The sequence below is a fragment of the Athene noctua genome, chromosome 1 (assembly GCF_965140245.1).
Source record: "Athene noctua chromosome 1, bAthNoc1.hap1.1, whole genome shotgun sequence".
In the NCBI taxonomy this organism is placed as follows: domain Eukaryota; kingdom Metazoa; phylum Chordata; class Aves; order Strigiformes; family Strigidae; genus Athene; species Athene noctua.
The window spans coordinates 5539872-5557605 of NC_134037.1; the positions used below are offsets into that span (position 1 = coordinate 5539872).

At 44.7% G+C, this 17734-nt stretch overlaps 1 protein-coding gene across 1 annotated transcript in view; it reads left to right on the forward strand.

The window, feature by feature from the left end:
- Positions 1-13406: 13406 nt before the first annotated feature.
- The window catches only part of PKHD1 (PKHD1 ciliary IPT domain containing fibrocystin/polyductin), a 269426-nt gene continuing 265098 nt past the window's right edge, over positions 13407-17734 (forward strand). Inside the window, exons 1-4 of the mRNA XM_074921569.1 lie at positions 13407-13458; positions 14322-14399; positions 15763-15907; positions 16865-16964. Coding sequence (XP_074777670.1) covers positions 13407-13458; positions 14322-14399; positions 15763-15907; positions 16865-16964 — 375 coding nt within the window. The remainder of the gene's footprint in view (positions 13459-14321; positions 14400-15762; positions 15908-16864; positions 16965-17734) is intronic.

Genomic DNA, 17734 nt, shown 5'->3' on the forward strand with positions numbered 1-17734 from the left:
CCAGTTCCAGCAATCAGAGCTTCAACTCCAACCGTTCCTTGCACAATTACTAAGAGACAGCAAGCATGGGAGGAGATGGTAATCTGCAGAAAAAGGCCAAGAAGTAGCCTGGTTTGTACCCAATATTCAAAGAATGTCCTAAACAAAGTCTCCTGGACATGTTTGGGTTGGAGGCATCTGAGTAGGGCTCCACTGAATGCAGAGCCCCTAACTCCTCCCAGCAATGCCAGTAACTCATGTAGCAGGCGGTCTCCTGGTTCCTGTATTAGGGGTTTCCCAGTCTAAGGGATCTGGAGTATTATTTCTTGTTTCATCAGGTTGACGTTCCATCATGATGCCTTTTGGCCCACTTAGTTCTTGTGAAATCAAGGTTCAAACGTATGAAGACTACAATGAGCTATGCAAACAGTGTGGTGTTGCCCAGCTGTGGGCACAGATGTGGTAAAGGAACATGACAAAATTCATAATAATGTAGAACATAACGAAGATGTTACCTGCTTTTGGTGTTGGACTAATGAGAGGAAAATTGCTAATGAGACATTCATTGACTTCACAGACTCATTGTCTTAGAATTCAAGTTGTCACTAATCTCCTATTATTTCTGCTGCTATCCTTATCGCTAGATAAGCCCTGAAGACCTTAAGTGAATTACCGAGAGTCCCCTGTCGGTCTGGGACGGATCTACCTGGCCTCCAGGTGGATCCACCTTTTAGGCCACCCAGTCTGAATTAGTGGAATTACCGCTTTTGGTCTCCAGATACTTTCTGAACACTAGGAAGAGAGAAGAGAAATTGCTCAGACCACACAGTAGTAAAGGTGGGTCAGGTAAGACTGCTGGGAAGGCAACAGTCTTCAATTCTTTGCTCGTCTTACCTGATGGAGGTCAGGAGCACCAGGGAGGCTGCCCTGATGCATGGCCAAGGGCTCATTGATGCATCACGACTGCTAGCCTTTGCCCAAGGTAAAAAGACACTGTTCCACTGACCTGCTGAGTTGGACAGCTTGTGACTGTCTTAATTTATTACTTAGAATAGAAGCAGTGGATTCCTGATGACTTCTCCTCTGTACAGGGATATCTTTCTATGCTGGACAACTCCATCTGCCTTCAAGGCAAGAAAAAGGATCCTGGAGGAGCATTGTTGAGTTCTGGCACATTTTTAGATGGAATAAAAGCAGGAATGCCTCAATGTGGTGTTTTGATCTCATCCCACTGTGGTTTTTTACAGCTAAGCACATTAAGGAGGATCTCATCAAGGCCCAATTCTGCGTCAGGCTTTTGGAAAACAGCCTGAAGACCGCCAGGCACACACATGGGTTGCGTCAGCCTGTGCATCTTTGTCTTTCTGAAGCCAGGGTGTGAAATTTAATGCCCTTGAGTGCCAGAGGATGGGAAAATCTACCCAGGTAATTTCAGGGCTTCATCCAGCAGTGAAGAGTTCACCTCACCCTTTTCTCCCTTCCCCATCTTTGCATCTGTGGAAAGCAAGTGGCCAGGGTTCCTCTGGAGACCCTTGGGGCTGCAGATCCCAAACCCAAAACCCCAACCCAGAGTCCCTTGGGGTAGGCAATTAGCAGATTAACAATGTGTGGTGAAAACTCGTCTTGAGATCTAATTGAGATCTAATTTATGAGCTCGGGGTTTAAATGGGGGTAACACCAAACTTTGTGCAGCTTAAATAACTAGAGTCCCCGCCATCAGGGCAGTGATTTGGAGCCCTCGCAGATGCCCTTTGTTGTACCTCCACCCGGGAGCTGGATGCATCGTCCCTGGCCCCCAGCTGTTGCCCTTGAGGTTTACACAGCTGCCGTGGGGAGTGGGGGAGCGAGGGGTGGGGGGCACAGCCTTGCAAGCGCCTTAGTCCCGCAGCGGGGTCAGAGGTGGACACGTTTGGGCTAAAAGAGGAACAGGTGGGTAAAGGGCTGACAGCGGGAACACTGGTACTTTTATTTTTAATGGCCCTCCCCCCTATACACGCATGTATAGTGCTGGAAAACGCATGACATGACTGTCTGAAATGCATCTGACCGGACTGAATTAGCCCCCCTCCCTAAAAATAAGGAGCTTGTCTTGCTTTTGGGGGTTGAATATTCATTCAATTTGCATTTTAATCCACGCAAAACTTCTAAATTAAAGCTTAACTCATCCACTTAAGCGAGCAGGCTGTGATCAATGCTTCCTTCTTCAGTCCACCTGTGTGTTTTTGTCCTCTCTTTTTCTTTTTTTTTTTTTTTTTTTCTTTGTTGTTGGGTCAATGGGTCTGTGCAGCAAAAGGCACAAGGATATCTTGATTAGAGTTGTGTGAATAATCAGTTATTCAGATCTATGGCAGTACTGAAAAGCTGAGGGAAATAATCTTGCTGTGGTTTAACAGAAGTGCTTTTTTTAAAGACTGGGTATGAAATGGTTTCTTGCCGGTTTCAGGAAGTTTATGAAGACCCTGTGAACGTAAGGAGAGAACCAGAAGGAAACGTGAATGAATTTGGTTTGAGTGGGAAAACAAATTAGGAATCATAGCACTAATAATAGCAGGTGTGCTGGGCAATGACCAACCCATCAGGGGGTCAGAACTGAACCCTGAAACATTACTGACGCCTTCATTTAAGAGAAAAGCAATATGCAGTTACCACATCTGTCCCAGAGCCATACTTTTGCCAACAGTCAGGGCAATTTTTTCTTTAGTGTCCCATCCACATAGGCATGTCCCAGTCTGGTGGAACTGAATTTTCCCCTCTGCTTTCAGGGACTTGAATTTCTGCCTGAAGATGGTTATGGGAATGGCCAAGCTGATAGATAAGCAGAGTTTGTTGTGTGGGCAAGCACCTGAAATACATGAGAAAAAGGCTTTGCTCTTGCTGGGTGGAGTGTAAAACTGTTTGCTCACTGTGCAACCGCTGTTGTTGAGCTAATGTGGGGGGCTCTGTGGCTTCCAGTAACTAGAGATAGCTAAGAGCAGTGGAAATACCGCTCCTACCTGCTCATATTAGAGCAGCCAATTAGTGTGTCCCTAAAAACCAAGGTTGATCAAACCTGTGGTGAAACCTATTCTTTGACCTAGGTGATAGAGAGCAGAATTAAGGTTATTTAGGTACCTGCACTGCTTTCTCATAGTCTAACAAGTTTGTTGTTCATCTATGTGACTTCCATGAGTTTGTGATGGTGATGTTTATTCCTGAGAGAAGGACAATATCCCCGAGAAGTGTCTCACTGACTGGTATGCAAACACGAGTCCACCTTAGTAGGGGTCCATCCTGGAGTATGCTGTGTTTGACATCGGATTCATAGATTTAGGACTGAGAGAGAGCCTTAGTGCTCTGCTCAAACCCACTGTGTGATGACAGGCTGTGGAGCTTCACGCAAGGTGAAAGAATGAGACCAAATCCCATCCCAAAGATCTGATGACAGAAAAAGATCTCATTTTCTTTTAAGTGGCTGGCTTTACACATTTTCCTGCATAACTGGGATCACTGGGGTTTTTTCTTCCTTTTTTTTTTTTTTTTTTTTTTTTCCTAAAATCAGGACTGTGGCAGATCTTACATAGAAGCCAATTTGTGCAAATAATAAAAGAAAAAAAAAAAAAAAGAAAAGTGTCACTTGATTCCAGCCCTGAGGAATACAGTGGCAAGCCACCCCCTCGCCTGGAGGTGAAGCAAAGCCCGGGAGCAGCCTGCTGCAGGCTCTTTTCTTTCATGTGACTAATACACACAAATCCCCGGTCCCTGGGGACTCGGGGATCACTGACAGCAGTGGCAGTCTGAGAGAAAGGGGTGAAGGGAGTGAAACTGTGCTCTCCTTTCATTCACCAGTGTCAGCTGTCCCACCTGTTCCCCCTGCTTAGACATGGCTAGCAGGGACGGAGGGGATGGGGCAGTGGCAGCCTTTAAAATGAAAACTCATTGAACAGAAGGAATTTCGTATTAAAATATGAAAAAATGGGCATTCTCCTTGCCTCAAGGGTAGGGATGAGCAGAAGAAAAGACACTGCTGGACACAGCGAGGGGGTTGGTATTTGCCTGAATCACTCCTCTGAGAATTGGGGCCCAGGCCAAGAGCAAGTTTCCTAATGAAAGACTAATGATGGATGAAGCTCAGTAGGTGCAGGGTTGCAGTTTGATTCAGAAACCCAATCCTCTACCAGCTGTTTATTTAAGCAAATGCCATGGCTTCAGTCTGCAGCAGTGCCTGCCTAGACTTCCCTGGGAGATTTCTTCCATCCAAGTGATGACCCCCCTTGATTTGCACGGGCAGTGCTGCCTCTGGGGTCTGCAGTCCAACCTGTGCAGTTCTCTTGTGGGGATGTTATTCTGGAGTTTGCAGAGTCTGTAGTATGAATCTTTTCCCACAGCCATGCGGGATTGTATTTCTTTGCCCCTATTTAGATCGAAATTTTTTTTAGGCTAGACACTATCTGGTATTCTGTGGTTACAGAACATGTAACACAATGGAGCTGTAGGCTTTCTTGGGTGCTATTGTTGGCATGATAAAAAGCCTGGTAACACAGAGACTGAAGGAGTGATGGTCTGTCACACCGAAACAGAGCTCTGCTTGATGGGAAGCCTGAATGAGATGGTGTCTATGAGCAGCCCAGCAGAGGAAAATCTCTGGGAAGACCTCAATACCAGGACGTTTTTTCACAGTACAGATGCAGCTAGTGCTTTATTCGAAGTTGCTTTTTTTTTTTTTTTTTTTTTTTTTTTTTCCCTTTTCCCCTTCTGGCTGTGTTTTTTGATTTATTTGAGGATTTCCATGCCACGATGGGTCTGGGAGCCAGCCTTGACCTTTGTTTTCTCTGACCATCCCAAGTGCAGATCCCACAAGAGCAGGGGAGCATCCAGTACATGCCGGCAAGAAAACCAAAGTTGCAGCAGGCAAATCCCATGCAAGGTGCTGGTTTGTCCTTACCCAGTTGCCCTTTGCATCCCTAGGCTCCAGCATCTGCCACGGGCAGGCGACTGGGTGACTCGCATCCCCTCCGACCACAGGGGACATGAGCTGAAACACACTTAACCTTGAAAACAAAGAAGCCTCAAACCTGTCATTAAAGCAGCTGCACTGGCAATAAATTTAATATTTAAAGAAGTCCATCGCCTGTTTAAAATGCAGTGAGAGTAGCTATGGGAACAACTTCAACAGAGTTTTATCATGCTGAAAAGTGACCCTGTAAAGACACACAGAAAGTCTCCTGGAAGCACCAACATTTTTCCTTTCGAAGGAAAGAGTTGAATTTGTAAATCAGCAAGTCAGGCAGCTCACTTACAGGCTGAAAATATAAGTAGAAGTAGTGGTAACAAAAGGTTTTAACAACTGAAAAAATTAATAATATGAATGTTAAGATTTTGAGGAAACAAAATGCTTTTTTTAGTGCAAAGGAGCAGGAATAAGGGGAAATTTGAAGGTATTGAGGGTACTGCCCGATAAGTACAAAGGATACTTTTTACTTTTCCACTTCTTAGTTGACTTTCAATCCCCTTTTGGAAAATTTTTATGATGTTCCCTAGATCAGCTCACGCAGTATTCATGCTAATATTCTTTGCCTTTATCATGTAAATAATGACAGGCAAGGGAGCAGCTCAGCTGGGGAGATTATGGCCTGGTGCCTAAAACACCCGTTAGAGATAAGGAGATCTGAGTGCTATTCCTGACCTACCATGGGCTCTTTCTCCTCCTGATTTGGGAAATATTCATGAACTAGCTGTATTGGTTTTCTCATACTCAGATTTCTGCGCCAAGGTGTTTAATGAGGAATTGAATGTGGCAAAACCAGACACCGCTTCTGAAATCCCTCTGCTCATCCCTGGCTGACTATTCTTCTTGCCCTACCTGTGAGCATCTAGACATAAGTGATTCATGATTTCACTACACTGAAACTCAGAAGGAAAGATGGGTTTTTTCTGCGTGTTATTTTACAATACAAGATACACCTAAAATCTCAAGCCATCTTATCTCAGGCCTACTCCTGTGGCTAGGACCGTGATGGAAAGTCATGGTTCTCACTATGGTGGGTAGCTCAGCCTGTTCCAACAAACCCAGGACTAAACACAGTGGCTTGGCAAGGGCAGAGATTTAAGGCTGTGATGCTGGTATCATTTGAAGGATGCTCAGGGCTGTAGAAAGTGGGGAGGAAGTAGGTACAGTCCACCGTGCATGGCGGGACTTGATAGCAGCGAGAGGTTTAGCTGGTCTATTGGATCCTGATGACAACTAAAGAAACCCAACCCCTGCGGGCCCCTAGGGGACAACTTTCAGCATGGCTGATAGATGCCAGATCCCCATTTAGCATTGCTGCACTGTCTCAACTCACCTTCCCATGGGTAGCTTCACCCAACTGGATGCTGAGGGCCAAAAGGAGGAAGGCTGGGAAATTATATCAGAGCAGGGTTTCCAAACCCCCTGAGGTTCCCTTGGAAATCCCAGCTCAGCACCCTGCCTGCTGGTCTCTAACAAGCCTCTCAAGAAAAAAAGACATCAAACTCCAGGATTTATTATTAATCAGTCCAGCTTCTTAACACCTTCTCTTGTGACCTTGGTTGCTAGGAAGTTTGTGTCAATACACAAGAAATGAAGTATTAATAGAAAGAAAGAGCAGCTGTAAGAGCTCTGCACAGAGCAGCATGGCCAGTGCAGTGGCTGCCCTTGCAGGACATGCTAGCCTGTAAAGTCTTCCAGGCTACATGTCTACTAGCAAGCCAACCTTGTAGGGCCTCTTTCCTGCTTCTGCAGCCATGTCCGTGCTATTAAACTCAAAAACATCCTCAGAAACTTGGTCACTGATCAGGAGCAGCCTGAGCTGTGCTGGCTGTGCTGAGTCCTGAACCATGGCTGGGAATTATTTGGTCTAACGTAAGCTGCTCTGGGTCAAAATCATGCAGGGGATCGTGTTTGCAAGTTGTTATCCATGGAGGTGCAATGCCCAAGCCCTTGGTCCCTTTATTTCATTCACAGATGAATCCACAAAGTTTGACACACAGGTTGGCCTGTGGGCAGTGATGAAATCGTCTTCAGAGACTTTCCAAGTATTTGCAGAAGCTGTGATTTCATTTCGGCAGGAAGCTGATGGTGTGAGGGGATAACCCATCTCTTGGGCACACATGGTTTGCAGATTGCTTGGGGAGATGACAAATGTGATCGGTGAGGGCTGGAAGAGGACACTTAACTCCTGACAACGCCAAGCTGGAAAGCACAGAGTTTTCTCCAAGACTCGTGTCTGGACTGAGTCCCTAAGTTCAAACAGTTTCATGTTGTTTTTCCCCACTGTGTGTCCAGCATGGCACACCTGGAGGAGAACCTGCTTATCAACAGACATGTCCAAGAGAAATGTGATGCTGCTGTTCCAAACATGAGCCCCATTAGACTTGTTTCCTCTGGGGTGTTTTATGCTGTATTTACAGGTGTTAGGTGCAGGAATTGTGAGTGCAGGCCTCATCCCCGCGTCGTTCCCTCATAATGATGCCTGACTGCGGTGAGGAGCAGGCAGGAAAGGCTGGTGCCCTCGACTTGGGGTGGTGCGTGCACCATCAGGGCTGGGAGGGAGGAGGGGAGCTCCCGAGCAGTTGCAGACAATATTGCTAAACCTCACCTCATCCCACATTATCCTCCCCTCAGCTGTTCAGCTGGGAGATGCCATGTGGTGTTCAACAACTGCCACATTCTTCTCGCGAGGTGGCTGCCGTGTAACAGCTTGGGGGAGCATGAGAGGAGCCCTTGCTTGGCTCCTGCAAAACTCCTCCATCCCAGAAATGCAACAAATCCTGGGGACGCTTAGTGTTTCCCATGCTGGTACCCTTTCAAAGCACCTGCCCTGAAAAAGGCCTCATGGGCACTGCACTGCCACCCCCGTTTTACACGCACATGACTTGAAGATGAAGCTCTTTGGACCAAACCATGCGTTAGTGAGTGAAAGGACTTGGGAATAGGTCCCACATCTCCTTTTCCTCTGCTTTGCCTGTTGATCGTGGCCTTTCCCTCCAGCACAGAGCGTTAACAGAAAGTGGTCCTGGACCTGTGTCAGACAGAGCAGTGACAGCTTGGCCAGTCTTCAGTTGTGTTTCAAGTGGCAGACAAGTCTTCAACGGCTCCATACTTCCACCTAGTGACGAAGAGCTACTTGCTCACACCTCCCGCTTTTCTCTGTGCCCTTTATGGTTGCAACGCAGGAAAGTTTCTCAGATTCTTGATGCTGAGCCTGTCTGTGAGGCTGTTTCTATTCATACGGCTAAAATCTGCAACCTCCAAATGAATAACTGCAGACAAAGAAAAACCAGATGGCCTGGGGTGATATTTTTGAGCAGAACTTTCAGCAGGAAAAAAAATTGCTTGTACACACGTACAAACATGCACTTTATCATCTGCTTTCCTCTCTGGTGGGTAATCATACCGAAACATGGTCATCAGCTAGTAGTGGGAGAGTATTTACACTTCATATAACAAGACTCCTGTGTGACTCAGCCATTCCTCTCCTGATCTGAGTTATAGGCTTGTGTTTCTGGTTATTAAGGACAATGGTCTTCACCAGCTTTTCTCCTTCTTTTCACATTTCAACTCCTCCAAAGGGTTGGTTGCCTATGCAATGTCTTACCTAATCTGCAACTTTTTGCAAAGAACAAACTCCTTGTCCCAGTCAAATCCTTTGGATCTGCACGCCTAGAACATTTTATTGAGAATTTTGTATGTAAAGCACTTCCTTAGGATTCTATCATAAAATGTTATACAGAATGACTAATGGTCTCTGTGATCTAGAGGGTTTGAGTGAGTATGTTAGGAGCAGAAGTGTCAGGACCCTGAGGGCAGCAATAAAACTTAATAGCCCTGATCAGCCTCACCTGGGACCCCCAACCACACCCTGCTCATGGGTCAGGAGCCCTATTTAACCCATTTGGGTTAGGAGTCCTGAGTTATGTTGTAGGAGTACTGGTCTTCAGTCCCATCTTTAGGCCTGCCTTCTAGCTGGATCATGGGCCCATGTTGTAGTTGAGCGTCCAGCCCTGGTTCCTCTTACTCCTGAGTGGGCTCCCCCTGGATCTGGTCCATCTCCTCATTTAGAGTTGTCGGTGGACTCTGTTATCAGCACCTGGCTCTGTTTGCTCTTCCTTCAAGTTATCATCTTTGAACTGTCTTTCCTTGGGCAATACTTTTTTTTTTTTTTTAAATTCCTTTAAGTCTGCTCTTCCTTCTGGCCATGTTTCAAGTGTAATTCCAGCTAATAAGTAAACTGAGTGTAGACTAGTGAGCAGGATAGGGTTAACTTTCATTGGGTTCCTGTAATCATTTGCTATATGTAGCTGAGACACTGAGGCTTAACCTAAGAATGAACCAAACACGATTGGTTCCACTGCTGGGCAGAGCTCCAGAACTTCCACGGAGGTTGATAACCCATGACTTTGTGCTACTGCGTCTCTGAATTGAGGTTGAGGAAGAACAAGCAAGCCTGTTTCACCTCCCTCTGGGGCTGAGGTAAGAGCATGCATACATGCTACTCCTGTTTGACTGGTGTGTGTGGTAACTCATTAAACTGTAGTTGTGCTATGGTGTCTGAGAGGTTCCTCTGAATTTCAGTGGAAACTTCCATGAAGGCATCCACACCAGTGCAGGGCCTCAGTAACCAATCGCGTTTCTGGTGGCTCCATCAAAAACCATCTGGGCTTCAGATAGATGGGTGCAGAGGTGAGAATAGGGGTGATGTTCACGTAGTTGTTCAGCATCCTATACACACTGAGGTGGGTCTTCCATACAGCTGGTGAAGGCACCTGGCTCTCCACGGGGTAAACGATAACTCTGTGTAAGGCCACGGCACTCTTTTCCACCACTGACTGTATAAAGACCTGCAGGGGTATAAGTACTTGAGATGCGGTAGGGGGGTCTGAACACCCTTTGTGCAGAGTTCCTGCCAAATGCAGACGCTCTTGGGAATGCCAGGAAAAAATTGAATTAAGAGTATGCAAGGAAAACCTGACTTTCACTTGCTGTGAAAGTCACTCCTAGATTGGATATTAACGTATTAAGAAACCATTCCGTTGTTTTTTCTGCCAGGTTGTGGGAGAAAAAGAACATAAAATGGATTCACTGTTCTCCTGTTGGAGGATCTAGTCATATACGAATGGAAGAACAATCCCAGGTTATTCTCTTACAGTCATTAAAGACTTGGAACAAAACAGTTAATAGCAACAAGTTGCTTAGGTTAATAATTAAGCGTGCCCAGTGGACAACTCCGAGCTGTCTGTGACAGGCATTGGGACTTTTAAGAAACTAGTCTGGTGGGTTTTAGCACACTGTGACTGTTACCCACACAGGGACTGAGCTGAGTGCCAAATACAACCTCAGACAGAAGTAGAGCTGGCATCAAAGGGGTGGAGCGTTTATGCTGGTGCCAGAGCTTCTGCACTTCGCTCATCGGAGGACTGGAAGAATAAAAAATTGAGTAAGGTAAGTAATACCATAAAAAGTCCTAATAGGAATAATAAAAGTAAATCTAAATGATCCTTTATGTACCTGTTTTAAAATGCAAGGTTCACATGTATCAGGGGTCTAGACTCTGACCCCTATAAACTGCAGTTATATTAAAATGTGCAAGAAATATATGGAGAGTAGTCACAGTAGGTCTTGTGGTACAATAAACAATAGAAACTTAGAAGCTGGCTTTATGGGGACAGTGTGTTTACCATAGTTACCTGGTAACTAAAGCCTCTGCCCAGCTCTCACCTCTAAGAATGTCACTCCTCCGTGACATCTTTTCTAGGGTGCTAACCCCCCACTTCTTCCACCATACAGCCCTGTGTATCTGTCTTTTGTATCCCAGCAGCTCTGAGGAAGCTTTTTGCTTGAGAATTCATGACCATGACATATATATAGTATTTAGATGATCCTAAAATCATGTTTATGGTAATAGCAATAGGGAAGGAAGCACGTGAAAAATAATCCGTTTTGTTATAAGGTTTGCTGTTGCTGGAGAACCAATCAGCAGACTTTGTTTGTGAACACCCGCTATGGATGCATTGCGTTTCACTCTAATTTTGCAAAAATAGTCTCCACTCCTAAGGGAGGCGGAGGTGCTTTAGAGGCTGCACAGTATCTCCTTTAGTGTCTGTGTTAGGCCAGAAGGCGCATCGTCTGGAGATGAGAAGACTTGCTTCCAGAGTGACTTGTTGCACATCACAGAACTGTCTCAGTGAACAGATGTCAATCCTGCTGGATAGATTCAAAGATAAGCACCAAATAACGCCCCAGGCATCAAGGGCTGTTCAGTCCATGGGACCAGCGTAGAGCTAGTGCTGTGTGTAACACCCCTGAATGCTTGCGGTGGGATGTTGGGTCTGCAGAGCTGGTTGCTTTGCTCTGTGGATCTGCTGCTGTTGGGTTGTGCAACACAGGTGGATGTGGCTTTATTCTGGATTTTGTCCTTTTCTGTCGTTATCACCAAATGCTTTGCTGCCTAGTTCTGAGCAGTTATTTCGGTTCTCTATTGGTTCCCTCCCTTTCCCATGAGGTCGGTATATTCCTATCAAAAATAACCCAATTACTAGATCAGTATGGGGAGTCCCTAAGTGCTTGGAGAATACTTCTTCTCCAACTTTTCACCAGCTGCCTTGAAACTCCTTACTGTGTTATCTGGCAAAGGTCTGACAGAAAGAAGCTGGACCAGAGAAGCAAGTTCCCTTTCCTTCCTTTTCCTCCTAAGTAACAAATGTGTGGTTCCCCAACAATATCCAACACCCTTGGACACAAGTTGACCTCATCTTCTAACCAGTGTTCAAGAGCACTTTGTGTCTATAGACCACAGATCCTTTCTCTGCATGTGTCAGCCCTTTTAAAAATGTCTTAAAGCATCAGGTATTCCAAACCACTGTAGCACTAGCGCAGAAAGAACCAGCCCTTTTTGGTTTTTCTTTTTTTTTTTTTTTTTTGTCTCTGAGTAGTGTTGTTTTCTTTAATGTAGCTGTTAATCAATTTAATTGGCTTCATTTTGATGGGTCTTATGGACATTTACAGAAGCTAGCAAAGCAGACAGTGCTATGGACAGTTGATAAGGTTTTTCCAGGTGATCTGACAGGCACTCACCAACATGCAGGAGGGCTGGAGTCGGTGCAGTGTATATAATGAACGAAGGAAGAACACGTAAGGTTTTGCTTTGCCACAGGACGATGGTACCTAGGCCTTAAGAGAGTTGAGGTCTGTTCTTGTCCTTTTTTCAATAACTGACCAATGGAGCAGGAATGTGGAAGGCTGTCTGCCTTCGCATCTTTTATCTCTTCTGAATGAGGAAGATGGATTCTCCCTTTAAGAATTACTGATTATACAGTGCCTCTTATAGTGATTGTGAATTTTGCCCTTTAGGTCTTACCATAAGAACAATCTGAAATCCTAAATTAGCTTCTTGCCATATGATTTTTATCTTTGGGGCTTTTGTCATCTGAGCTGAGTTTTAACAACCAAGAGATGTTCTGGGGGAGGGGAACAGTCCCCTGTGAAAAAGAGGTGTTCCAGTCTCTGTGCTCACCGGTGAGACTTTGAGGTTCTGGCTCATTTAAAAATGTGGTTAAATAAATTGACCCATGGTTATTTCCATACTAGTACAAAGCTCAGGGTGAAGGCAGTAGATGTTGATGGTTTATATTTTTAAATGTTATAACAGTTCCTGGCACGGACTTTACAAAAGCAATGTGTGATCTGCCTGGCTATGATAGCAAGTAAGACCAAGGAACTTTCTAATCTACAAGGACTCAAATGTTTATTTTCTTAAATTATTAGAACAGTTGTTCTTAGATCACAGCTGTTGTGATTAAGTCTACCAATGCTCTTCCAAACCATTTCTAGGCACACCTGAGGAGCCAGCATGAGCCATTCCCAGTTTGGGGCTAGCTGTGTAAGGCTAGAGAGATTAACAGCGTAGTCAGGACCTGCCATTTGGCTTTGGAGCTGGCGAATGACCATGGCGTGATTTAGTTTAATGTAATAAATGCAACAATTTCACACAAAGCAGCACAGAGCTAGGACAGTATAACACCATAGGCTCTAAATCCTGTAACTGCTTTCACCAATTCACCTGTGCTTAAAGATTAATCAGTCAGACTCCTGAAGCACGGCCCCGGTGGGGGAGAGCTCATCCTGAGCTTGGCTGGGAAGTGGTCTGCTCAGAGGGGCATATGTTCTATCTAGGTCTGTTGAGTGGGAGGAGAAAGAGTATGGTTTGCAATATATTGCTCCTTTACCCTGTGTGAGAGGTGAAGCAGTGTTTTCTCTATGGTTCCATGTTGCAGTCTGTCTCATCTGCTATAACACAGACCGTTGCTCCCACAGATTTGCAGTGTGAAGAAAGAACACAGATGGGGGCTGTTTTAGTGTTACAGGGAAGGTCTGAAGGCTCCAAGTCATGATCCTGGAGCCACTCTCCTGAAATCCCCATCTAAAGTTCAAGATGAACCTGTGGAGATCATCCTTTCTGAGTGCTGAGCTGCTGCTCTTTGCAGGTGGGTGACAGAGAGGTGTGGACTCCGACCACACTGGTCATACAATGCCAGCAAAATCCAGTGCCACTGGGTTGGATTCAGACTGACTGAGACATGGAAAAGCATCTCCCAAAGATGTTGAATATTGTAGGGTATTGACTGCAGCATACTGGACATTGTCCATCCTTGTCAGTGGTTTTCATGGCATTATTTCCATACCCAGTGGAGATTTCTGGATTCATTGTTAATTTTCCCTTTTCTACCTGGGTTCATCTCACGCTCGTTGTTTTTCATTCACTTGATGAGAGTCCTATCACCGTATGTTAATATTAATGGTTCATAATGCAAGCGTGTTCGATATTTGGGTGGTCAGTACTGGTGTTCAGTGAGATTGCATTCACGCTCAGCTAATAAGTTGGAAATCTCCTGAAATGCTGAACAGGAAACTGGATATCACTGTAAAAGGACTTCTGGAAAATGCAGATCATTGGCTACCGAAAAAAAAAAATCCATATTGGCTCAAAAAAAAAAAGTAGTCAGCCAGTGGTTCATTTCTATTAGCTTCTGAGGATGAGGGTCTCTAAAATAAATCCTAAATTACCTTAATAATTTGATGCCTTCATGAAAGGCATTGTATAGCAAGCTACAGGTGACAATTTCATGAAGCAAGGTTTCCTTTGCAGGCCTGTTTCTTTCTGAAGGACATTAAGAAAGAGCTGAACAGGCTGTCTTGGAGCCAGAAGAGGATATATTTTGTGGGCAACCCTAAGTTTGGGAGAGTGTACAGAAGTTATCAAACACATTTGTTTGAGAGCTGGAGGAATAAACATGAGGCTTATTGTCTTTGTTTTAATTCTTGAGGAGATTTAAAATTGTTTTTGCAGTGACAGCCACAGGATTGCTCATTAAGCCCCGAGAGGGCAGTGTCGCTGGAGGAACGTGGATTACTATTACCCTGGATGGTGAGTTTTTTATAAAGCACATGTCAAAGTGACAGAGAATCAGCTCCATTGAGATTTGTGACAAACCCCAAGCAACAAATACCTTCCAGGGACCAGGAGGAAATGTGAAATTTAATGCAAATTGAGAAACCACTGATGTCATTTAAAGTGAGCCTGTGGGCAGGGAACCACCTGTGAAGATTGTGAGCGAAGAGAAGGTTGGCTATAAACCTTCTTCATTTGTAGTTGTGTTTGATTATGCTATGAAAGTCAAGCTCGCTAGTTTATGTTCAGGTAAAGCTTGACTTTCTGAAGATTAAAAGTCTTTGATCCTTTGGACAACTTCTTCTAAAGAAATGGGCTAAGCAGATCCAGCTTACAGCACAGGCCAACTTGAGTTCCTGTGAGCAAAACTATGCAAGACATCAGAAACTGTTAAGACCATGTCAAACTACTAATTTTGCAGAGGCATTAAGTATCTGTGGGCATGTGTTTTTTCCAGCGTAGATGGTTAAGGCCATTCAAACTCCCAATAACTGCCAATCTCTGCAGTAGAATATACGTGGGAGAGATAAAATACTGTATTGGAGGAAGAAAAACACCCTACAGTTGCATGGTGGGATGAACTCGATCTTAATACGTGTACTGGTTTGGGCTGGGAGAGAGTTATGTTTCTCTGTAGCAGCTTGTACGGTGTGATGTTTTGCATTTGTGCTGAAATAAGTGTTGGTAACACACAGATGGTTTAGTTCTGAGCAGTGCTTCCATAGAGTCAGGGTCTTTTCTGCTCCTCACACCACCCCACCAGAGAGTGAGTTGGAGGTGCACAAAAGTTTGGGAGGGGACACAGCTGGGACAGCTGACCCTAACTGGCCAAAGGGATGTTCCATACCATATAGTGTCATGCTCAGCAATAAAATTAAGGGAGAAGTTGACGGGGTGGGGCTGCTGCTCAGGGACTAGCTGGGCATTGGTTGGTTGATGATGACCAATTGTTTTAATTTGAATCACTTGTCTTTCTTGGGTTTTATTTGCTTCTCTGTTGGTTTTTTTTTTCCCTCTTTTCCTTAAAGTTGTTGTTGTTTTAATTATTAAACTTTTTATTTCAGCCTATGATTTTCTCACTTTTACACTTCTGATTCTCTCCCCTCATCCCACGGAGTGGGGAGTGAGTGAGCAGCTGTGTGGTGCTTTGTCACCAGCTGGAGTTAAACCATGACAATATGAAATCACACAAACACGGTTTTAAAAAGTCTGATGGAGGGCTCTAAGCATTGCTCCTAAAGAGAAGCTGGGTTGTACATTCAAAAATGTTGGTCATGCGTGACTGCATGTGAGTGATCCTGTCCTCACAGAGCTCTTTTGATTGACTCTGATTACTTAGGCTCAGCATCCCACCAGCTGGAAAGTGTCTCCTCAGCCAGTGCATCCCAGTTGGAGGTGTCCCTGGTGAATCCAGGCCTGCCCAGGTTGCCATGTGATGTCTCTCCTCCGTATTTTGACTTAGCCACTGTAAGATGCAGAACAAGGTATGGTCCATGACTATAGTGTGGGGAGAGACCTTGCCTTTTGTCTGTTAGGATCCTCATTTTCTCTCAGTGTCTGTAAAGGCAGTTTGGGAGTTGGAGGAACTCCTGTGGCTGCTACTGTGGTTGCCCCTGAGCATCTCCTAAGCTGTGTTGCATTTATTCTTGTTTCAACCTAATGAAGCACTAGGCTACTCAGCGTGAGAGTCAGAGTGAGGCTTCCTGGAGAGGCTAGACTCAGATCTTTAAAGATTTGTAGACATTTAATTCTTAGATGCAAAACTCACAAGCAAATCCTGACAGGGATTTTGCCAGCTTTTGGTGTCCTTTACCTGTCCAAGATCATGAGCAGAGCAGAAAACCAGTATGGTTTTAAGCAACAGATGGGCAATCTAAGTTCCCTGTTTTCTATCCTGCCTTAACTTTAAAGAAGGTTGTTTGGCTGGAAGACTAAGGGTGTCTCAGGAGGCTCTAAGAGTGACCCTAATGGGGCTCTTTCATCTCTTGCTGTTATGATTTGGCTGGGAGTTAATTCTGCTGAATGCTCTGTTGAGAAACTGTGTGCATTAAGGATGCAGCATTAATTTAAAAACTAGGATCAAGATGCCCTGTAGATCCAGGCAGCCCTGGGTTATTTTAGTACTAATGAATAACAATTACTGTCTGAGCATGTCTAATGAGCATTTCTGTGTTTTGCATTAACGTACAATTTGGATAGAGTTCTGATGTAGTCCTATCACCTTCTGCACTTAACTGTAATTTCTTGCTGTGTCTCCACATCTCTTTTAAATTGTTTTACGGTTTTTGTTCATACATGTGACGTTTAGGTTCACAGTGTAAATTTGCTTTGCCTGGTTGAAGTCTCAGTAGACCTGCTAAGAATGGAGACCACGTGAAGGACCTGGCATTTCCTAAAAAATAAATTCAATCTGTATAAAAATAATATATTTCTTTCACTAGGCCTTCCCCCCAGGAGGGTTTGTACTATGTGGAGGTGATCTTTAAAGGACATGTGATTAACAACCTGACTAAGGTGGAGAAAGAAAACTCTACTTTCAAGGTAACAACCAAACAACTATAGAAGTGATGTTAAAGAACTCAAGGTATTGAAAGGAGTCAAACTTCAGACAGTATCACAGGAAATATGTTGAAATATAATCTGTAATGTTCTGTACATCTGATGGCATGTCAGAGCAAGAAGTTAGGATGCTCTTTCTGTTCCTTAAGACTAGGTGCATCGAGGTACTTATCAGTTTGGCACTGGATAGATTAGGTGACCCAAAAGGTCCTTCTGAATCAAAAATCTGGATCTAAATTTACCTGTCTCCACACTTAAGCCACACAGTCAGAAGACCATATTTTTAACAGACCCTATGCTCTCTTCTGGTGTTACCCACCAAGCTGCAGGGTGGCAGCTAACAGTCTGCATTGAGATGTAACCATGGTCAAGAACGCTCCCATGGGCAGAGCTGGTTCCAGGAAGGGATGTCCCTTCAGCTCTAGGACAACTCTCCACACCTGTGATGAGCAGGATTTGGAAAGCTCAAACCTCAGTTGTGATTTTTATATCTGTTGCTCAGCTATTGGGAGAGCTTGCTGCCAGTGTTTTCCCTTTGGCTCTCAGTATCAGAGCACGTTGTCTCAGGAGGTTTGGGGCATGGTGGTAATAGACCAGTTCATGGTGATGGTGTCAATATCTCTTGCAGAGCAGAATCCTTACCCATGGCTGTGTGCTTCAGGATGAGGCCTGGTGTGTTTGACAGTCATGTCCCACCTCTGTGCTAACTTTAAGTATCAAGCAAGAAAGCCCAGGCTTTTCAGTAAATTGCA